Here is a 24333-nt window from a genome sequence, read left to right on the forward strand (position 1 = left end):
TTACACCAAACATGTATTCCAGTTTTTTGTAATTATTTGTAGTGGTGGAGGATGTTTCTATAATGAACAAAACTGTAAAAGCCACTGGGTTGAATGAACTCGAACACCCACATGCACTGCACTTGGAAGTAGTTTTTATGTAAGACCTTACATAACCTTTAAAAACAGAGTGAGTGAGAGCTGCAAAAAAAGCACAGTTTGACGTTGAAGATGAATGTGTGGGCTATTCCTGCTAGTACCTATTGAACTCTGTAACTAAAAAATGTGTATGCTCTTAGAAGACTTTTTGCAGAATCAGAAACAGCTTTATTGTAAGTGTGGATGTGACGAATGTGAGTCTGAATGACATTGGACCCAATTAACTTTCATTGTGTAGAAAAGACATAAACACAGTTTATACAAAGTGACGTGACATTCAGTCAAGTATGGTGACCCATACTCAGAATTCGTGCTCTGCATTTAACCCATCCAAAGTGCACACACACACACACACACAGTGAACACACTCCTGGAGTAGTGGGCAGCCATTTATGCTGCGGCGCCCGGGGAGCAGTTTGGGGTTCAGTGCCTTGCTCAAGGGCACCTCAGTCGTGGTATTGCTGGCCCAAGATTCAAACCCACAACCCTAGGGTTAGGAGTCGGCCATAAGGAGCTTACCTGCAGTACTTTCCCTCTTGAGAGCCATTTTACCTCCGTTTGGAAAAGTAACGATTCATACTCTGACCCCATTTCTTTGCACAACAGGCCAAACAGTCTTGATTTTGTGGGATGAGTCTTTATAAAATGTACAGTTTGTGTTGCAGTTTGAAACACTGCGTTCAGCCCCGCCGGAAGAGTTTTTGCTCCAAGGGCCTGTCCGTGAATCATACAGTGGGTGAAATGAACGTGCGGAGCTATTTCTCGAACCAAAGCAGTGAGTCCTTTATTTTTCCCTAACACTGATCCCGCTCTGTCTGTGCACACGCAGACACAGTTGTCCCAACAAAGACAAGGTTCATTCAGTTTACCACTGAGTTTTTCGAAAATATCTCTTCCTGTGCATGTTTTTTCCGGTGCTGAGTAAAATGGAAGATCCTCAAGCAACTTTCTCTATGACGGTAGCAGACAAATACAAGTAGTTGGGAGGAGTTTGTGATGTCTGTCGACTCATCTAATTGCAATGGAAAAAAAATTCCATTCTTTATTCTCTCAATTAGCTGACATTTGACGTTGGTTGCCATTTTAGTAATACGCCGGCTTATGGTGTTGTATGATTGTGGAATTTGTTCAACATCACTTGCATACATATCTCCAAACATAGTTTTACAGATGGCCATTGCTGCTGAATGAATGAGGCTCTCTGCAATTGTATGAGGCTTTTTGGCCTTGGCAACTACAGTTAATGCGCCGCCTCATGTGAAGCATTAAACGCTTTTACTGGCAGAGTGGTTTGGCTGGTCATAGTTTTTTTTTTACTTGTAAATGCTGATTCTTTTTGGTGAAAAAAGACAACTGGTTTATCCTTTAACTTTGAATGTTTGATTTGTAAGTGACTTATCAGTTTCACAGGTTTCAAGCTGTGAACGTACAACACACTGTGGCCATGGTTCATTATTAATTGTGGTGCACATGAATTTGTATTTTATGTACTGTTGGTCATACTTCCGTCGCTTTAATGCACACAGGCCTCTCTTCGTGGAGATCCCTGTTGACGTGGAGGGTTCGTCATCAGTTTGAAGTTGTAATGCTTCAGTTGGGAACTCCTCTTCTTTTTTTGTCAGATGGTTCACCTTTTTACTTTCACTGGTATTAATCTTAAAAAGCCACTGGATCATTTTGTTTTGACTTTTTCTCGAACTCTATTGCACCAACTCTGCTCTAACAGATGCGTGAGAATTAGCTGCGTTACTAATCAGATTGCCCCCTAGTGGATGCCTAAAAATTATGATAGCTCGTATTCATAGTTACTTGGGTGTATGCCTCAGGGTCTCGCATGCCCCACAGGTTGAAAACCCCTGGTGTAGTGAATGAATACATCAGGAACGTTATGGTGTGGTGATGGAAAACTGTCACACACAAAACAGACAGGAGCAGCCATCTGCCAAATAATCCAGCATCCTCGATGCTCGATGTTCTTCAGGCAGTTAAAGAGACTCCCCAAAGATAACGCTTTGAAGCAAATTTGTAAGCAAATATTGGCATACTATAAATAAGTCAAAGACTCATAGTGCAACAAAATAAACAATATAATGAAAAGAAGCAGGATCTATTGACGCTCTTGGGAATGAGGTTAGATTTGCTGGTGTATTGTTTTACGATTTTGTGTAGCTCATCAATCATGACAGTATGAAAAACTTAAAAACTCATAACTGATGGTAGGAAGATTTGTCATCTTTTTATGTAGGCTGCTGTGAAGTTCCTCATATGTCTGAATCAAACAACATTGAGCTATCTTGATTAATAGACCTTATGTGTAATTTCTTAAATGAACTGTACTTTAGTCTTCATTTGCATAAAATTAAATAGGGTAAAAGATTAAATAATGTTACTTAATGAAGATTAGGGTTACACTAACAAGATGGATTTCCCATTAGGGCTGTTGGTATTTTCTGTCATGCAAAATATGCAAAAGTTTTTTTTTTACCTTTACAGAGTGTTGTACAGTATCTCCTGCGGTGAGAATGTGCTTTTATGATTTCAAGTAATGAAGGTGGTTGTACATTTTGATTAGAATTTCCTTCTGGCAAGATGTGTGCTAACTGCGTTTTTGGGTGATAGGCTAGGCTACATTTTTGTAAGTATTACTGGCTGTCAAGATGTGCTTCTCATATTTTTACCTCAGCTTTAAAAGGTCGTAGTACGTTTTTGACGAGGATTTCCGACAAAAATGTGTTTGTCATCAATTAAGATGGTTTTGTACATTTCTGATTCGTTTTTACTGCTGTCAAGGTGTAACGTTACTAGATTTTACCTCAGTATGTTGAAAATTATGCCTAACAATGAACGACGTTTTTGAAAAGTAGTTCGTTTTGAGAAAGAAGCTCGTTTCTTTAGTAAAGCACGACAGTTTAAATTGTCGCATATTCAGCATTAGGGTAATATGTTTCACTTGACTGCTGCAGCAAGGCAACCTCTTGAGCCTGCTTTTATGCTGAGAGATCCGGGGCGTCTCAATCTCAGTAAGAGGGGTGATTGCCAGAGCTCAGTCTACTTATATGACACATCCGATCGTTTTTTTGCTTTTATTACCAAACAAATATTTAAAATCTGTTCGTTTTTATTTCGGTTATAAGAAACACAGTTTACGTTATTCTGTAAAACGACATTTAATTTGTTTCTGCGCGACAACTCTCCCCTTCAATCGGAGTGGATTTGTCCGGTGAAAAGGAAACGTGAAGATCATAACGGAACAGTGTGGGAATAAACGCGTAAGTTTCTCATTCATTCCTGCTATTTAAAACGAAAAGACAACGACTGCATATTAAAAACGAAGGTTTTGGTTACTTGAAATGTAAAAAGGTAAGATTTTCCTCATTTCTATTTAGTGCATGTATTCAACTTTTTATTTGTACCGTTAACGATTGTTTACAGATCAATGTACCATTTTATAGAGAATTTTAAATCGTATTGTTTCCACTTAAAACAATAAACGATAGCATTTTTTTCACAGGAAATATTGTTGTCGTTTTTTTTTTTTTTTTGCAGAATGACTTTTAAACTTTGCTGGTACCTTTCTCTATAGTTCTTATGACTTGGTTTCTTGAGTAGCCTATCAAATGTATAATAAATAATAACGCATAACAAGTCTAACAAAAAGTCTTACAAAAAGTATACGTGGCAGTACTAATGTACAATGATGGTGGTAACAGATTTAGTTACGTTACATTCATAATACCATGGTTATTTGATACAAGTTATGACACTGGAATTCGTGTACCACATTTTTGCATGAAATGTCCAAAGTATGACTATTGTACTAGGTTCAAAAACCCTTGTGCCATAGTACATTTTATAAGTAAAAACAGACATAGATAGAGTCATAAATTATAATACAGTTCCCACCAATATGTCATTTATATGCATGTTTAATGGATTGTGGGAAAAAGTTAAGCCTAATTTTAGAGCCTTACATTTTTACAGGACTTTAAAGTCAGATATTTACTGTACAGGCACGGTGTGCACCTTCCAGAGCCCCTCACATGGGGTACATGGTAGGATTTGTTTTGTATATAATTGAAGAAGTCTAAGAATGCATAACTTATGTATTTGGCATTTACTGCTGAGGACAAGACAACAGGGACATTTTTTTATTAAAAAAAAATAATAATAATAATAATAAAAAAACCTCACTGGCCATCTCCAGTGGAGCAGTAACAGCAGTGGTCTAACAGTGTGTGGCAGGTAGGGTTCAGTCAGCAGATTGTGTGTTGTGATGAGCAGGCAGATGGGCAGCCCGTGAGTGTGTGTCTGCTCTCAGTGGGTGGCGGCTTACTGCACTTCCTGCTGTAAGATGAACTCGTCTTGCATGTTTACGCCTCACTTCCTTATACACGCCTGAAGTGCAGCGCTACATGATGCCTGTTATATTAACACTGACACGCATGACTGGCTCTAAATTTTTATTTTTGGGTCATATCCTGAGGAATCAAGCTTCCTCGATTTTTTGAGATAAGAGTTGTTGTACTATGAAAACATACTGTAACTGTCAGAACTCAAAACTTCCTCCCCAGTGATAAAAACTGTTTTTTTTTTTCTGTTTTTTTTTATTTAGTGGAACTTAGTGGTTTCAGGGGAAGAAACATAAATGCATAAATATACACTACCGGTTTGGAATAATTAGGATTTCTTAAAAAACATGTTTGAAAGAAGTCCCTTATGCCCACCAATGGTTTATTTATTTGATCAAAAATAAAAATAATAATACTGCAAAATATTATTACAATTTAAATAACAAATTTATATTTTAATCAGTAATAAATGTAATTTATTCCTGTGATAAAAGCTGAATTTTCAGCATCATCCTAGTCTTTGCTGTCCAATTATCTTTCAGAAATCTTTCTTATTTTCTAACTTGGTGATCACTTATTATCAGTTACCCAGTTATTACTAGTGGTTCTTATTATTAATGTTGAGTTTTTCAGTAATACTCCAGAGCAGAGCAGGAAAGAGCATGTGTGTGAGAAAACAAAATATGTCATTTTTGCTAACTAATAGTGATTGATTTGCTTTGCATGTTGTTATTTCTGTGTAGTCTTTTCTGTAAAGTCCTAATGTTTTGTGTAGATGATTATGTGCATGCATAGAATCTTTCCACCTAGAACAGTGGTTCTCAAACACACCTGATTAAATCAAAACGAACAATTTTCAAACAAATAAATACATTATTGATGCACTTCTGCCAATCGAAAAGTAATAATGTGTGTTAAAAAACTCTTAAATGCACACATCTTTTTAAAAAAAATTTTATAACATAAAAAATGTATTTAAATAAAACAATCTAAATTTTCCAGTGTTTGGGAACTGCTAACCTAGTAGATCCTTTGACCTTCGTCTGACCTCTAGGGAGCTATGCTGAATTTCTGGACAGTAGGTTTTTAAAAGAAATCTTCTGTAAGTCCCAACATGTCAACAGTGAGCCATCTCACAGGAAGTGCTGAACTTAGCTCAGCCCAGGTGTGGACTCGCTGAGCTCTTTGATCTTCATCTGTACTTGGTTCTGGACTCATGTAAGGCTGAGCAGAAGCAGAACCATGTCAGAAACCCTCCAGCTGCCCGCGCTGCAGATCCAGGGCCCGGTAGACGGTGAGTGCAATGTATGCGAGGTGGATCCGGCCCTGTCCAGCTCGTCCAGCCCGTCTCTGAGGCGCAAGCGCTTTAAAATGCACCGTATGAAGAATGTCATGAGCGAGAAGGAGCAGCTGGAGAAGGAACAACTTCAGCGTTCCGGGAGTAAGGAGTACCTGCAGCTTCCGTCTATTGAGATCACGCCATCCAGCGATGAGGACGCAGCGTGGTCGAGTTGTTCCACCCCTAGTGCCTCACCCCAACGCAGACGCTTCCTCCTGCGCAAGTGGCTGCGAGGAGGCGAGAAAAAAGAGCACGGCAGTGAGAGCAGGTCTGTATGAGCACGAGACCGAACCCTCCTGCACTGCCTGATCTCAGCACACAAACACATCCATCCTTCATTCCTGCTGTCCATCATGATTAATGTGCACCACTTCATTTAAGTCTTCATGTGAGCTTGCTCTGGTAAATTAGCCATAGCAGACCTTTGTGTTGCGTGTGTGTGCATGAGTGTGTTTTTCACTGTTCTCTCTGAAGGGACTGAAGTCTCTGCTGTGACATTCATAGGCTGGAGGGAAGAACAAGCAACCGCCTGCTGCTGCCAGGAACGCTGACAGGAGTTTGTCTGGGGACGTCTTAAATATTCATAACTCTCGCTGGCTTTTAATAGACAAAAAACACAACATGCAGTATATATGTTTCTGCTTTGACCTAAACATTTACTTCAAGCAGCCTTAACATTAGCTGAAATTAGACCTGAAGTACACTACCAGTCAAAAGTATGGACACACTTGACTGAATTTATGATCTTGATTGTTTATAAATTATTAATTGATCAAATAGAAAATAGCTGGAACAAAGCATTTTATTCTTACAGCATAAAAGATTATCCTCCTCAATCACGTGTAAGATTTATAAATTTTTTTGCATCCATTGCATCCCCATAGTTTTTGAAAGAGGTCCCTTTTGCTCTCCAAGGCAGCATTAATTGATCAAAAATACAGTAAAATGTATTACTGTGAAATATTATTTCAATTTACGTAAAATAACTGTTTTCCATTCTAATATTATTTGACAAAGTTTAATTTTCAGCATCATTACTACAGTCTTCAGTGTCACATCATCCTTCAGAAATCATTCTAATATGCTTTTTTTGGTGCTCATGAAACATGTTTTATGATTAGCAATGTTGAAAACAGTTGTGCTGCTTAATGTTTTTGTAGAATTCTTTTTGCATTTTTTTTAATTCTTTGATGAAAGTGAAAGAAAAAAAAACATTTGTTTGAAATATTTTTAACTGTAAAAGTCTTTACTTTCACTTTTGATCCGTTTAATGCATCCTTGAATAAAAGGATTAATTTCTTTAAAAAAAGTGTTTGGTCACTTTATAGTTCTCATATTTATGTTTGTCATTTCAGAAATTGTATGACTTTACTGTCATTCTAAAATGTGGAAAATACCTCTAATAAAGGATGAGTAAGTATGTAAACTTTTAACTGGTAGTGTACAGGGATTTTGAGGTTAGATGTTTAACATGAATCAGTTATCAGTTGTGTACTGTAGTCTGTAAGCTGTCAAGTGTTTGCTGGTAGAAACCACTTTTAAATACACCAGTGTTATCAATGTAGGGCTCTGGTATGTTGATCTGCTGGGTCGTTTTTTCACCTGCTTCCTTTTCATGCAATATGAAAGAACTCAGGGAACCACTTCTGTGGTTGAATGCACAGGATGTTTTTTCTATCATTTCTTTTCTCAAGTGTACTTTGCACACTGTACTTGATCATCATGTCAAGGTTAACTGGTTAAATGCATGCATTGTTGTGCTGTCCTCTAGTGGAAAAGTGTAAATGGTCTCCTTAAAATATCTGTATAAGACACTTGATGGAAGTTTGTAAACTGAGAAACAGTGAACTGTTAAACTATATGCATATTGTGTGTTGATCTTGTGTTATGTTTGAGCATTTTTTTTTTGTTACTGTAATTAAAAACATCACTGTGTGTCCAAACTCACCTTCTGTTGTCTCATTCTCAGTATGAGTGGACATCTGGTGTGTATGTGTATATTTGTTGTGTTGTGATTGTAATGTGACGCTCTGTGTTACAGCAGTCAGCAGAGCAGCCTGCAGAGCAGCCATGAGGAAGAGTCCACACGCTACCTGAGCCCCAACACCCGCGACGACAGGTACACACTCTGAGCTGCTTTAGATGTCATTGTCATTGTCAGTGGCTTTTACATGTTAAAATACCTGGAAGCTGAGGCATTTATCTTACTTGTCTGATATTTATGCATTATACTGCTCTCACTGTAGTTTCCTTATGAGTCCAACAGAGGTCAGTGGTTGGTCAGCTCACAATCTGGCTGAACTTGTGTATAATTCACTATTCAGCTATTCACTTGTGATGGGAAAATATCTATTGTATGTGATATTTCCTTAATTCTCTTGACATTCTGCTTTCAGTGTACTGTAAATGTACTTTGTATAAATTTACTTCTTATAATTGCTACCTTATTCCTCATTATGGACCTTTTTCACATTTCCACAGTTCTCAGAAATGGAAGTTGTCACAGTTGGGTGAACTTCTATAGTGGTTAATGGAAACTACCACAAATGTTTTATTTTATTTTTATTTATTTTTTTTGCATTCCCATTTGCTGCAATAGCAAAAACAAAAATTATATATATATATATATATAAAGCATTAATTTGATTTTCCCTAAAGATAAAAAAAAAGATGATTGCTGTGGTTAGAGCAGAGAAAGATGTCACATTTGCCATGACTGCCTCCCTATAATTATACATTAAATGCTAAAAAAAATAAATAGATAAATAAATAAAATCAAAATATAAAGCGCTTTATTATATTTATGATGTCATTACAATCTGTAAAAAGGGTCCGTTGCAAGTTTATCAGTTTAATTCATTCAGTGCAACTTTCTCTTATTTATTTCCTCAGTTTTATTTTCTCTTTATTTTTTGATAATTGTAACTGTCTCACGATGGGACTTTATATCTCGCATTTGACAATTTATCTTTAATGAATTTATCCATAATGTTATTTTATTTAATGTCCTTTTTTTTTTTTTTTTTACTCTGAGGTGGACATATGCTAATCTGGTGTGTTTTATATGACACATAGTTCAGTCTCTGTCACCTACCAGTTTTTATTTTCTCATTTCAATCTTTGCCATTTCAGCAGTTGCTGAAAATGTTGACATGATGTGAACATCCTTCTGACAGCTGGTTTAGTCTCAGTGTGGTTGAGAAGTATCTGTTTTTGGTGGTTCAAGTTTTGCTTATGAAGTTGTTCTTCTTTCCGTGTCAAGTTCTGCATCTGTTGTCTGGTTTTGAGTCTGACCACAGATCTCACTGTCTATATCGTGCCATCTCAAAAACAACTCTTGCGTGTTTCACTTTCATATGACAGTAGAACTACAGAACTTCCCATGGCTTCTTCTGAGGCCATATATTTGTGTCGCTATCTCAGAAATACCATGAACTAAACCAGGTGCGACACATTTTGAATCAGCTAAGCAAGTTTTGTAGTGAAAGTTCAGATTTTTAGCTGCGCTCAAATGTTCTTGTTGAGCCCAGCTGGTCAGAGAACACGCCGATCCTCGGCTGGAATATCATATGAGCGTTTTTTCATCTCCAAGCTTCAGGCGCTTGTTAGTTGGTGCTTTTGTTGGACTTCTTGGAACACTGTGTTCTTTCTTCTGTATTTATGAAATGCGTCTTGTTAACATCACTGCTTGTACTTTAATTGATTTTGTGTATTGTTGCTATTAACATTTATGAGCATTATTACCATGTGCTTGTCTGAAAAGAGGTCATTTGTGTGTTTGTGCAGAAGTGTGTGTGCATATCCACACCTGCTAAAGACAGTTTTTTGCTAAAGTCAGTATGCACGCAATCGCCAGCAGCTCATTTTTGTGCACTCAGCAACCTGATTTCAGCTGATTCCATGAGCTTATTTTTAAATCAGTTTTGTGTTGTGACGTAAAAGCAGCTAATGCTCATTAAAGGTGATGAATGTTCAGCCTGTTTGTGTCTCGTTAGGCTGAAGTGATCACAGCTTAGTCCCTTAACTCTCATTTACACACATGCATACATTACAGGTCCCGTTTTAGTTTGCCAGTGTGAATTTAAATTGAATTGGCCTGAAAATGTAATTAAAATCGGAAGTGTTTTATGACAAGATATGAATTGTGTCATTGCTTTTTTTCATGGAATATACATTATTTCTGATCTGAACTATAAAACTGTAAATACTGTTTAAAGGTCCCGTTCTTCGTGATCCAATTTTTTAAACTTTAGTTAGTGTGTAATGTTGTTGTTAGAGTATAAATAATATCTGTAAAATTCTAAAGCTCAAAGTTCAATGCCAAGCGAGATATTTTATTTAACAGAATTCGCCTACAACGAACGACCCGTTTGGACTACATCCTCTAGTTCCTGCAGTAATGACGTCACTAAAACAGTTTTTTGACTAACCTCCGCCCACATGAATACACATAAAGGGGGGCGTGGCTGCGTTTGTGTTTGTCGCCATGTCGTTAAAACGCTGTTTTTTCATATCGGAGACCAATCACCTTTGTTTGGGCTTCCCAGGGACGCTGTACTTAGAGATCAATGGTTACAATTTATGTTTAACTTGGTTCCCGAAAATTATAATCCACATGTAAAACTATGTGCAGCACATTTTGCTGAGGACAGCTTCCTCAATCTCAATCAGGTTAATGCTGGATTCGCGCAAAGATTATTCTTGAAAGATGGAGCAGTTCCCTCTTTGTCTGGAGAAGGCGTGGTTTATGGACCACAACCACTAAGTGTATTTTATTATTTAAGTTGGTGCATTTAAGAGTTTCTGTAACTTATTACACAAAGGGCAAAGCTTTGTTAACTAGATGTTAGGGCTGTGCAAAAAAATCGAATGCGATTTTCATGCGCATCTCATCAGTAAAAACGCTCCTGTGATTATAAGTACATCTCCAGCACATGCATTCTTTTACTGTCTATGGTTCAGATCAGGATTGCCAGGTTTTCAAAACAAATCCTGCCCACTTGCTTCTCAAAACTAGTCCAAAACTAGCCCAATCGAGTTTCCAGGATTGCAGCGTGAGCTAAGCTGGTGTCGAATCACAACACAGCCGCTGGCACAATCAGAGCTCGTTACATATTTCTGAAGGAGGGACTTTATAGAACAAGGAAGTCATCAGCCCGTTTTTATGACAGTGAAAACAGCGGTATACAGATAAGTGAATTGTGTGAAAAATACTGTGTTTTTTTACATGCGAAACATGAACACATGTTATATTGCACACTGTTAACACAAACAAAGCTTCAAAAAAGCACGAAAAACGGGACCTTTAAAGTACATCAATAATTAACAGAATTTAAGTTTGGTCACATGGTTTTCACTGCCTATAGAAATAAATGTTGACAATATTTGTTGTAAATTAGTGTGTTAATATTATTAATTTAATTTTAAAAAATGAAGTAAAAAAGTATTATTTATAAAATTAGAAATACTGTAATGCAATTCAGTATATGTGAATTAAAAACAAATGTCCGTAGATATTACATTTAACATGCTAATTATGTATAGAAATTTCATCAAATTTTTCTGGAAGTGCCCAAGTATGTGTATCAGAAATATCAGGGAATTTGTGGGGAATTTCCAGGCCTAGTTATGAAAAACAATTATTATTAAAACTTGGAAATTTATGTAGTGAATGTACAATGTACTTTTTGTTGTTGTTGTTGCTAGTTTATTAGTCTAATATTTAATTGCCTGTGCAGTCTCTATACAATACCCCCCGCCACCAATTAATCGGAAAAGACAAGGAAAATTTAGTAAAAAAAATTCCAAAGATATTCAAAACCTGATTAAACCAAACCCTATAAAGTACTTGAATGTCATATTGTTTGAATTCTACTTTGTACAATTTAAATTACAGTTCTGCATCCTGCATCCGTGTTTCTCTGGTTTTTACATATTAATATGCATTTTTGGCCAGAAGCATGCAATCTCTTGTGTGCCTCTGAGCCTCTGATGGTTATATTAGCATCTCTGCTGGTGGTCTCACCACTGTCACACCTCAGGTGAGGAAACAAGCTGTACTGATCCACAGCACACACACTGAGAAAACGCAGGATCTAGGTCACCGCAGGACAAGACATTGCCCGCGCAGAGAAAGAGAGAGAGAGCGAGGGAGAGGAGAGGAGGGGGTGAAGTGAGTTCAGTAATGAGGAGTCCTCATCCCGCTAGGGTGGGTGAACCGTGTGCAGTTCTACATGAGTGTAGAGCATCATGGTTCAGAGCAGGACTTTATCATGCACCTCACCCGTCAAGATGGGCTGTCACCCAAGGGTGTCCACGCTCAGGAAAAGACTGCACTTTCGCCGGGATCCGTGAGTACTTTTTGTGTTTTTGTCTCTAAAACGGCTCTTGAAAGATGTTGTGTACAGACTGTAATTGGCAGGCAGAAATTCATGGTCAGTTGATCCAGCCTGAATTAATGTAGCAGATATGGTTTTCTGTGATCTATTGAATTGCGCTTTACGTAGAGAAGTTAAACAGAACTCCCTATTATTCATTATATGGATATATAAGCCATGATTGTGTGGTAATAATTAGTTTTTCAGCCGTTTTGAACCGAAAGTCACGTATTTGTGAATTATTTGCATTTATAATGCCTTTTAATACACATTGTTTTATAAAGTTTTGTAATGTTTTAAATTCTCAAATGAAAAATGCATTACAAATTATTATAATACATTCTTATACTTGCTATGCCTTTTAAATGTAAAATGCATTAAAAGTATGTGATCAGTTTAAAAGTTTAATATGACTGTTATAATGTGTGTGGTTAGACTTATGCATGAGGTTTTGATGGTTCACCCAAAAATGAATGAATTATTCTCTCAGCACTGTGCCATTAGGATTTCTGAAGTCGTACAATACATTCTTAAAAGTAAAGCCTCCAATAGGGTGTTTTTGCAGTGATGCCATAGAAGAACCAGTTTTGGTTCCCCCTAAGAACCTTTCAGTTTACAGTTCTTAAATGAACCATTTTGAAGAGCATTTTAAAAATCTAAAGAATCTTTTTCCACTACAATCATTACTATCATTTACTATCATTTTGCATTATTTACACACTGTTTTCCTAATGAATGTTGTTCAGTTGCTTTTATAAATAAAGGTGACTTGACTTGACTTGACTACAAAGAACCTTTCCTGCATTTGAAAGGTTCCATGGGTGCTTAAGGTTCTTCATGGAACCATTGATGACAATAAAGAACCTTTATTTTTAAGAGTGTACCAATGTAAATGATTGATCTTTGTGAATGAATCATTGAATCAGTGAGTTGAAATCAGTCAATTTTATGAACAAATTATGCTGACATTTTTATGAACTGGTTTTATGGACAAGAATCTGATTCAAATTCATTATCCATTAATGAATAGAGCATCACTGCTTCTCTCGTAAATTTTTATTCCAAGGAAAGCATGGGTAAATATGCTTTTCAGAGAATACAGACTTAAATTAGTCAGAAAATTTGCGATTTAGTGGACAATTCATATGGACTGCTTGTAAGTTTTATGGTGCATTTTTTGGCATTTTGGAGCTTAACAGCCCATCTTCTTTACTTTCATTAAATTGAAAAGAGCAGCCAGGATATTCTTCAGAAACTCTGCTTTTGTGTTTTTCAGAAAGAAACCCATACGTGTTTGAAATGACATGAGATTGAGTCAGTGTACACAGAGCATTCATTTTTGGTTGAAGTAGCCCTTTAACAAAGTGATGCTATACAGAATGAACATCACACACACACACACACACACACACACACACACACACACACACACACACAAAGACAGTTGTGTTAGAGGAGGAGAGAGTGAAAGAGTCATGTCATGTTCTTCTGGTCGACATGAGCTCAGGGTCACTGTGTCCCTGTCACAGTAACTAGACTAACTAGATCTGTTTCTCTTCAGTCACAAAGCTTTGATGAACACAGATGTTTGTGTGTGTGTGTGTGTGTGTGTGCATGCACTAGTGTGCCTGTTCTTTAATTAGAAGTTGTTCAAGGCAGGCTTTTTAGCAAGGATATCGCTCTGCCTGCCTTACTCTCTATTCCTCTGTGTATTTAAGGTGAGATCAGACATTGTACATTGGACAGGGTTTTTGTTTTGACATGATCAGCAACATTCTGAGTTGCCCTTTCTGCTTTAGTTTGTTAGGTAATGCTTATGCTGCAAAAGAAAAGTGCAGCGAGCCTATAATCGGAAGCATACATTATTCATTGCTTTCTCTCCCTAAAAAACTTCTTTCTATATTTAACATTTCATTTCCTAACAACTGTCATGTAGTTGTTTACAGATACCATGGCCACAAAAGGTGTTTGCATGCTAAGCTTTTAAAATGTATTGGCATTTTTATACAGCTGAGTTAGGACTGATCAGTGCCTGCTCAAAATTCAGTGTAAAGGTGAATTAAATTAAAGACTGAATTATGCCTGTTCTGTCACACCTCAGACTCTAGTATCAAAATATACATGTAAATGCAGGTATGCCACTTCTAAGCAGCATTAAACAATCTGTGTAAAAACACCTGAATGCCAATACAGAAACCCTTTTGTGCCAGTGTGGCAATTGGCATCTTTACGCAGCCGAGTTAAAGCTGCTCTGTGCCTGCTCAAAATTCATTGTAATGGTGCTATGCCGCATCAAATCCAGGCAAAATTATGCCTGCTCAAACCCACCTCAGCTCCTAGTATCAAGTTATACAGTTGTAACTGCTGTGTAAATGCATTTATGCCACCTCTGACCAACATGAAAAACTGTTGTATGTGTAAATGCACCTAAATTCCACTTCAGAAGCGCTTCTGTTCCACATCTGCAGTGTAAATTTGGCTCTAGGTAATAAGCCAGCTGGCATTATTTTAAAAAGTGATTGCACAAGTACACTTTTACAGAAAAAACATTTTATGAGGTTTGTTGGTCCGAAATGTTTTAACACTAGTTAAATTGTTTGAAACAAACACAGTATTTGGACAAATTCTGGCTGTCATGTTAGTTGAACATGTTCATAGTTCATATGTTGAATTGTTAACCTGTGGTTATTGGTTGATGGGGGCACTGTACACACTGTATATCAAAGCTTATAGTAGATCAAGTGATTCAGGTTTGTTCAGTGTTTAGATTGTTTTCTCAGTGCCACCAACATAGTTTCTGTCAAAATTGTTGTAGGATGTGAAAGCACATTATTGCTTGACTTTGTTCCTGTAATAATGTGTCAATGTGCTCAACATGTTCTGGTTGCCTCATGTGTTCTTGTGTTCTTATTTAATTGGCTAGATCCCTGTGAAGGATGTGCAGTCCATCTTTCATCTAAGATTAGACAGAAACCTGCAGCAGCAGTGTTCTGTTACCAGAGCTGATGATTCATCCGAGAACTGCAGACTGATGTTATCTAACACCCCAATCAAATTCTGCTCTCTTGCTCTCTCTGTCTCACTCTTTCTTTTCCACTGAGCTGTAAACAGAGTCCCAGCTCTCATAGTAAGCTCATGTGCAGTTCTGACTTCCTGTTAAATTGACTCTTTCCTCAGCCATATGCAAGCTGAGTCCTGTCTGGACATCTGTCTGTCTGTCTGTCTGTCTGTGGACAATGTTGTTTTACTTGCAGAGGAAGAGTGGGCCGCATAGAGCCAGTGAAAGTAGGTCATGAGCAACTGAAGGAGTTCTCCTTCCTATGTGGGATTCACCAGTGCTGCTGTATAAATCTCAGTGAAACACCAGAGACCTCAGTGTTTGCATCACAAGTCATCTATTTCATAGATTTTGAGCATAATTCAACAATTCTTTAATAAAGTTGTACAAATCTGTTAATTTGATCATATTTATAGTTACAATTATGAATAAGAATGTAGTACTGTGAGTCTGTGGAGCTTTCTGCATATATAATCATAATTGTACATATTCAATATTTTAATGCATTTTTAAATAAATTAGTTATAACTGAAAGTAATAGTGTATTTTTATTTAGTCTGCCCTAGTTATCTTTTCTTCTTATTTCTTCTCAACAAGCAAAATTATAATTTTTTTAATTATGAGTCACAAACTGGTATTCCAGGCTAATTTTTAGGCCAATATTTTGCCTTAGCATCAGCTAATAACTGTTTCAGTTTGGCCAATTGTTGTTCCCCCTTCAGCATAAAACTCTATCCACAGCCTTGTCAATTCAAAATAATAATAAAAATGTATAAATTTTTTGTGTACATTTTCAGTAAAAATATTTATAAAATAAGTGTTTTTTAATAATTTTGCCCTCATATTGGAAATAAGTAATATCTTCTAACCCTCGGAAATCTTTTCAGTGGTATAATAATCTGTGTTGTTTTTGCTAGTCAGGGTTGTGTGTAGTGCTTGGGTTTGTTTCTCTGTGTGTGTGTGTGTGTGTGTGTGTGTGCATGCATGCAGAGATTAGCTGCCTCACTTCATGTCTCCATTACACTCACTAACCAAGCTTGACAGTCACCTCATCACCTGACTCCTCACACTCTCTTCTCATTGGCTGGCTCCTGTCAGCTTCCATGTGGCAGTGGATGGTGATGCTGTGGGGGTGGGGCTATGTACCAGCTTTTGGAGGCTGTTAGGCTGTGAGGCTAAACATAGCAGGACTGGACCCGCAGAAATAAACCCATGCCTCCATTGGCCTGGTTCCGCAGGCCCGCTGGAGCCAGAGATCCTCATCTGCTCTGCGCTTCCCCACTCAGACCCCCAGAGACCCAGCAAGGGCAAAGGAGCATGTGCAACCGATGACGCAGCCGATTACATGTGCAATGCTGATATTTCACATCAGCACTGACCTCCACTGAATGCTGGGAAATTCTAGAAGCACTGTCAATGAAACAATTTTTCTATATTTAAACATATTCCTTATTTGGACATCAACCGCTTTTGGGACAAGTAATATCATGTCCAAATTGTATAAGAATCAGAATATGGATTTATGAAAGGATATAGGTTGTGCCACATTATGTGATTAAATCCCAAGGTGGAGCGAAACATTGGCCATTTTTTATTTTGTCTTCACAAACCTATATCGTGCATTTTATTTCCAGATAAAATAGTGTTTTAGACAGAATGCAGTGTGTTCCCATTCAGGGCTGTGATGGAGCTGTCCATTCAGCACCACAGTGACATGAACTCACTCTGATTGGCTAATACTGTTATAGGGAATCAGTTTCTGGATAATTGGAAAATGGGAATTATTTGGCTATTTTAGAGTTTAAATTGAATGTGTTTAGCAATCTCTGTAAATGGGCATGTGTGCTGGTCATTTGAGAAGTATCACAGTATTTGGAAGTAGTAGTAAGAGGTGTCCTCTTTCTTTTTATGTCTTTCTTGTGTATCTTTCTGCTTAAGAATTTCACATTTAATTAAATGTGTTACTTGCAAGTTCTTTGCCGTTTGTGAAATGTACTAGCAATTTCTGAATGAAAATTGTTTCTACACCTTTCTTTTCAGTGTATGTGTGTTCACACTGACAGTGATTAAGTCAGAGTCCTATTTTTTGTTACTGGGTGACAATCGAACGCTTTACTCTCTGCACTTCCAATGGTAGTTTCTGTGGTGTATCACTGTGTATCTGCATACATTTTGTTACATTGCCAACAATTACTCTCCCTAGTCTTGCCTAAAATCACTAACTCTCATTGAAATTCACTTCTGATTATGCTGATACTGCCTGTTAGTTTAAACACTCCTAGGGATGCAACAATGCACCCTTAGCCGGTTCAAAATCAATACAAATATGTGACAAATTAAGTCAGTTGAAATTTTAAACAAATTGCGATACAGTTGGGTATGGAGTTTATGTGAATGTACATGAGAGTTTTAGATGGTATTTTCTTTATAATACATATTAAAGTGCAGTGCTGCATTGTTTACAGCGGTAATCAAGAAAACATTATATTGCCGCTGTTGTATAAGCGCCACATGCAGATGTTTTATGTAGTATAGTTAAACAAATAACAAAACCCAGTTTCGAAATTATACAATTCAGTTATTAAAAACATTGTTTGGATTGTGATTAAAATACAGTGGTTACCTTTAATTTTAAAGGGAAAGAGCACAGGCAAAGCCTTAGTTTGTTTATATGAAGAGATTTCTTTAATTTGTGTTATTTATTTGATTTGGGGTTTGTCATTAGTTTTTTTTTTTTTATACATTTTAATTTCACAAAGAAATTTTGTCCAAACAAAAATAATAGGACACCTTTCCAGTTTTAATTTGTCATAAATCTTTCATTTATTGTATCAATTTGTAAAAAATGTTGAGAAAATCGTATTGTGTAATCAGTATCCTGAAATCTATTGCATTGGTAGCTGAGAGGAGCATTACATCCCTAGTACTCATTTTGTATTTTTGTTCATATTTGACTGCGATTGTGTCAAGTAAGACTTCAAGCAACACATTTTGTTTGTACAGAAACAACTTTCCTAACCACTAAAATAATATGGAAATTATAATTTTGAATACTATTCATGCCTAAAAACGTACAAATTTTTTTTGGTTGGTTTAAATGCTGTTCTAGGACCAAAAAGTATGTTGATTTAGGAACATGTCATACTTTGCAAAATCATTGTCACTGTATTTAAGAGTATTTGGAGACAATGACTCAGCAGTGTCTTATACTCAGTCAAATCTGAATGCCACATCCTTATGCAGTGAAAACTTCAATTGCTAATTACTTGCAAATACAGCCTAAATGCATATCAAAATTTAACAGACGTTTACGTGTTCAGACAGCTTGTGAATGTTTTGGTGACCTCTGTGTCGATGGGATCAGGAAAGCGCTGCTGGCCTGAACATGTGCCATAATATCAGCAGTGTATGTGTGTGTGTGTGTGTGTGTGTGTGGCATATAGCAGCTCAAACTGGAATAGAACAAGAGACCAAACAATAAATTTCTGTCATCCTCAAACACACACACACACACCAACACACACTCTTTTCGCAGGTTTACCGTCCATCTGTATTAAGGGATTAGAGGACCAGCTGTCAACTGCCTCATAGTCCCTCACACAGAGAAGCAGTGCGACTGGACAGGAATCTTTTTGAGTCAGGAAGGAAGCAAGGGGGAGTGGCCTGAAGGATCTGAGCATGCTCAGTGAGCGCCGGATTGAGAAGAGATCTGCTCATGCCCTCATCTGCAGGAAGAGAGAGAGAGAGAGAGAGAGGCTGAGCTGCATTACAGAGAGGTGCACACGAGTGCTTCACGCACAGGATGTGGAAGCATGGCTGGCACGGCACTTTCATACAGAATGAAGCATTCTGAGTCGGGCTGATCACCTGTGCTTGGGATCACCCAAACCCACCCGGATTAACATCCTGCTCGGGATGCCTTGGGAAAGGCGGCCCGTAAAATGGAAAGATGACACAGTGGGATCTGGACAGCCTGTAATTCACTAATGAAAGGCTTCAAGCTTGCCTGGTAAGATAGACGGGCAGATGCCAACTGGTCTGTCAAGGGCCTCTCCTCTCTGTGCAGTGCTTGTTTGTGTGTACGTCGTATTTCAGTGTTGCAGGAAAGAGATTTTGGCTCGCCATGCTCATTCTAAACACCTGCATTGTGCGGTATGCGGTTTGAATCTGTTGCTGTCAGAGATCTGCAATGACGTATTAGTGTCCACTTGTTTACATCAACCAAGTACAGCATTGACTTGGTCTGATAACTGAATTCATTCTCCATAGCTCTGAGCGATTGGCAGTCTCACAGCTGAGGCTGAGATGATTGACTTTAATGTTATAGGAGTCATATGATGCTTTTTTTAAAGATCATTATTTTGTGTATTTGGTGTAACAAAATATGTTGACATGCTTTAATGTTCAAAAAACACATTATTTTTCAAATACTGTACATTATTGTAGGACCTCTATGCTCCAGGTCTCTTATACGTGTCGTTTTCTACAAAGTCCCTCCTTCTGATAAGTGCAGTTTGCTCTGATTGGCCAACTGACCCAATGCATTGTGATAGGCCAAAAATTGTCGGAAATATAATGCCCTTTTCCATAATCACGAGCTTCTTCTTTCAAATAAAATGTGTTCCTGTAGCTCAACTAAGATTGGAGGTTTGAATCCCTGGGAACACATGATAGTAGAAAATTGTTAGCCTGAGTGCAATGTAAGTCGCTTTGGATAAAAGCGTCTTCTAAATGCATACATTTATTTTTTTATTTAATTTAATTTAATTTAAAATAAATGTAAAGACAGTTAATAATGTTCTTAGTTTTACCATCAGTTCAATCCTGAAATGGGAACAGAGTGGCGTGACAGACACAGTGATGAAGCTCGTATGTGTTGGCAGTACACAAGCCACGGACGGTTAAGACAGCTGACTCCACTGTGTGACCCTGTCTCTCTCTCTCTCTCTCTCTCTCTCTCTCTCTCTCTCACACACACACACACACACACACACACACACACACACACACACACACACACACACACACACACACACACACACACACAGCAGAACTCCACATTGGAACATTCAGTACTTAAACTAATAACAAAACATAAATCCAGTAGCTGATTTAGAAGTGCCAGATTGTTGTAGCAAAGACAGAATTACCTCCTCTCATTCACAAACGGTCGTCCATAAAATGCATTTATTTAATGTTTTTATTATGAAGCAGTCACATGATTAAAGAGTTTTAATTTGAACTGGGTTTTTTTATCATTGAACTGTCTTGGACACATTTTTGTCATTTGCAATGCTGCGTTTAAAGTCACAAACATGCTAAATGGAAATGTTTGACAATTATGTTATGGTGCAGATCTATTCCATATCAGATCAGATCAGTTGATAAAACTTGTTTATAAAGAACTTGTGTTGAGATCTTGAGTCTTATCTGAGCTTGTGTCTCGCAAAAACACATAAGAAAAAAGAAAAAAAAATCACAGAAAAAAAAAACAACTTTGTTTTTTTTGTAGAGAGCATAGGCCGTAATTTAGATATATTTTTGAGATTGAAAAATGCAGTTTTACAAATGCTAGAAACGTGGCTTTCTAAGGAAAGATTGCTATCAAATAGTACACCTGTGAATGTTTGAGACTTCTGATTCATTTGCCACTGTAAAGCCTGAAACACACTGCATGATTTTCGACTGACCCAGATGAAAGACTGGAATTGTGAAACAATTGTGGTGATTTCTGTGATCGTGCTTCCTAATCGGTGGTCCTGTGTCGTACAGTGAGAGAGGTTAAAAGGCAGCCGTTGTCACGGTCTTGCAACTAAAGAAAGCCTAAGGTAATTTTCTGAGATTGTCAGAAATACAGCATGACTGTACGAGTCAATAGTTATCAACATCGTATAGTCTACACATAAATCGCAGCCAAGTTTATTTGATCCATGTCGGACAGTGTGATATGCAATGATCTTGTAAGACTGCAGTGCAGTGTGTTTCAGGCTTAAATAAATAACTTAAAGAATAACAAGTGCAGTAAGCAGTTAAACTAGTTGTGCTACAAACCAGTGTGTTTATGACAATTTATTTTGACAATACATTAAAACAATATGATAAGAAATACCAGTTTGCAATATTAAGCAGGATAACAAGCTGTTTTGTACAGCTAAAATAACTGGTAGCAAAAGCCAACAGCCACACACATGTAATTACAATAGCTATGCTTGCTCTTTCGTTAAATAAGCAAAAACAATTACCATAGTACGACAAAAGAGACAAGATATTACCATATTATGTGTTATAAAAAACATGGAATAACTGTGTACTTTTTGTAGATGGTTTATTTTCAGATTTCTGCTCATAAGCCGCTCTGCGGTAACAGTGTGGACAGTCTCAGCTAGGGCTGGGACAACGCGTCGAGGTCATCGATGACGTCGGCGCAAAAAATACGTCGACACAAAAAATATGCGCATCGATTCGTCGACTTGTTTTTATTTCCCTAACAAACGTTTGCAAAACGTTTACCTTATGTGCGCTGAATATACGCGATGGCCGGATCAACATTCTGTCCAACGTTATATAACCAATCCAGGGGTTTTTCTGCATTGATCTTTTTTTTGGCGGCTGTCAAAGCCTTATTTGATCGGTGAGTGATGTGAATGACTGCTGCGCCTGACAGGGCGCGTACAAGAGAGATCCCCGGCTGCGCGCGCACTCACAGTCTTCAAACAACACGAGCGCTTCTTGCTCTCTCTCTCCCTTGTGCATATTAATCAAAATTATTAAACATGATAGAAAAAGGGCGAAACACCAAAGTTTCACGCGCGCTCGCGCACTCACAGTCTTCAAACTACACGAGCGCTGTCTTGCGCGCTCTCTCTCTCTCTCTCTCTCTCTCCCTCCCTCCCTCCCTCGTGTATATTAACCAAAATCATTAGACACGATAGAAAAAGGGCGGAACGCCAAAGTTTCACGTGGAGCATTCGGAGATTTTTTTTTCTCCATGACAGGCTGCTGGCTCCCACTGTTAATTTTTTTTTTTTTTGGAAAAGCACTCTCTTTATTAGCTTAAAGCCCTCAAGTTTACATTGGTTACTGTATTCTTTCAATTGCTCTAAACAAGTATTTTTGGTGACCTTTTTTATTGAATGCTAGACATCAAGTTGTTGTTATTTTCATCTGAAGAACTTCTTTTTTCCGTAAGCTAGGCCCTATGTGTTCAGTAAGCTTGTTTCAGTAAGCTATGTGTTTTCAAGGTTTTATTGAATGCTATCTCTATACAAGTGCAAAGTAATGCATTCTTAGTCAGTCTTTTATTTTGTAATTTTAAGAGCAATAAACATATATTGCAATGTTAAGGAATTGATGTTTTTTTCATTCAGATATGTAAATCAACATGTATAAATTGTTAGTAGTCAATTAATGGGGAGATAATCGAAATCAAATCGGTCTGAAAAAATTAATCGTTAGATTAATCGATGCATCGAAAAAAATAATCGCTAGATTAATCGTTTAAAAAATAATCGTTTATCCCAGCCCTAGTCTCCGCATCTGTGTGCTGCTGTGTCCTCCGGTGGGACTCTTGAGCACTGCAGAGTGGATCGGGGCTCACTCTGTGCCCATCTGTGGGTGTTTACTGCAGTCAAATCCAAGAGACTATATATGTTGATATACAATTATGAGTCCCTCATGAAAACTCATCAGAGATTTACTACTCATCTTGCTATTTTGTTTACTTTTATATGATTAAAAAATAAGAATAATCCTGTTTGATAATCCAGATTTATAGTATCTGTTTAGTAGAATACAGTATTAAGATAATTTACATCCTAAACCAGATGTGGTCATATGACCAGCTCCCTCTCTAGTGTAGTCTGTCACAGCTGAAGAATGCTTTTGAGTTTCAGCTATACTGCACAGTATAGACTGCATACTGTTAAAAATACTGTGTGTGTAGTATGGAATGAAAAATATATCTGATGGTGGTATGCTACATTATGTGTTGACAGATGATCAGACTGTATTGTGTCCAATATATGTTAACTCTTGTAAAAAGTGTATTTTCACGCGGGTTGCCGGATTGATGACAAGCTACAGGAAAGAACGAGCGTAATTGACAATTGAAGGAGAGAAGTTGATGAGTTGATGTATCCACATTTTAATACTCCTCTAGTCCCAGAGCTTTTTAGATGGACTTTTTAGATGCCAATTAAGCATTTTGTACTTTTTTTTTATCTGGATAGAATCTGCAACCCCTTCCAAAGTTTGATTGAAAGCTTCCATGGCTGTAATACACTGTGTTTTCCACCAACTGGCAACCAGGGATTTTTCGTGCTTTTTTTTTTTACAGTAAAGATGGCTGTTTTTCCAGTTGTGTTTTATTCTCTGTAGTGATTTGTTGCAGTAGCTCAGCTGAAAAGCATTGCCATGTATTACACTGCCCTGACTGAGCAGATTACAGGTCTATTTTTAATCAGAGATGCGCTGTCTATCTCTGATTCAGTGTAGATCAGACTAGTTTGATTTAATTCACAATTCACATTAATGGTTTGGTTTGGTTTGATTTGATCTTTGATATTTTTATTTTCTTTTTCCTGTCTCTCTGTTTCTGCTATCTTGTGATTGCGGACCATCTGATTATTCATGAATTACGATTACAGTCTGATTTGACTCATATTTAAGGTCTGTGATATTAGACTCTAATTTAATGTAGTTGTTTACACCTGATCTGATTTTGCACTGATTTTACTCAAACTTGTATCTAATTCTTATCTGATTTAATTCTGATCTCATCTGACACTGATCTGATTTGAGTGATCTAATTGAATTATGATCTGATGCAATATTATCACCTTAAACAGACCTTGCTGATCTAATCTATAATCAATCATAACCTGATCTTGCCTCTGGTCTAATATGCATATACAATCGATACAGTCAAATAATTCAGATTTTTTAAAAATGTTTTTTAAAGTCTCACCCAGGCTGAATTTCTTTGATCAAAAATACAGTTAAAATATTCATATTGTGAAATAGTGTGAAAGTTTAAAATAACTGCTTTCTATTTCAATATATGTTGATGTGTAA

The 24333-nt window shown here is 37.3% G+C and overlaps 1 protein-coding gene across 5 annotated transcripts in view; it reads left to right on the forward strand.

Moving 5' to 3' along the window:
* Positions 1 to 3902: 3902 nt before the first annotated feature.
* Positions 3903 to 24333, forward strand: part of gramd1ba (GRAM domain containing 1Ba) — a 38514-nt gene continuing 18083 nt past the window's right edge. For 2 of the 5 annotated variants that reach the window (XM_059538941.1, XM_059538939.1), the window contains exons 1-2: positions 3903 to 6094; positions 7868 to 7945. In XM_059538941.1, the coding sequence (XP_059394924.1) occupies positions 5730 to 6094; positions 7868 to 7945 (443 nt within the window). In that variant the 5' untranslated portion in view covers positions 3903 to 5729. Of the gene's footprint in view, positions 6095 to 7867; positions 7946 to 12038; positions 12177 to 19017; positions 19271 to 24333 lie in introns of those variants that run through there. The other 3 variants (XM_059538942.1, XM_059538943.1, XM_059538944.1) reach the window with 3 other exon arrangements.

This window comes from Carassius carassius, chromosome 45, assembly GCF_963082965.1.
Source record: "Carassius carassius chromosome 45, fCarCar2.1, whole genome shotgun sequence".
Taxonomy (NCBI): Eukaryota; Metazoa; Chordata; class Actinopteri; order Cypriniformes; family Cyprinidae; genus Carassius; species Carassius carassius.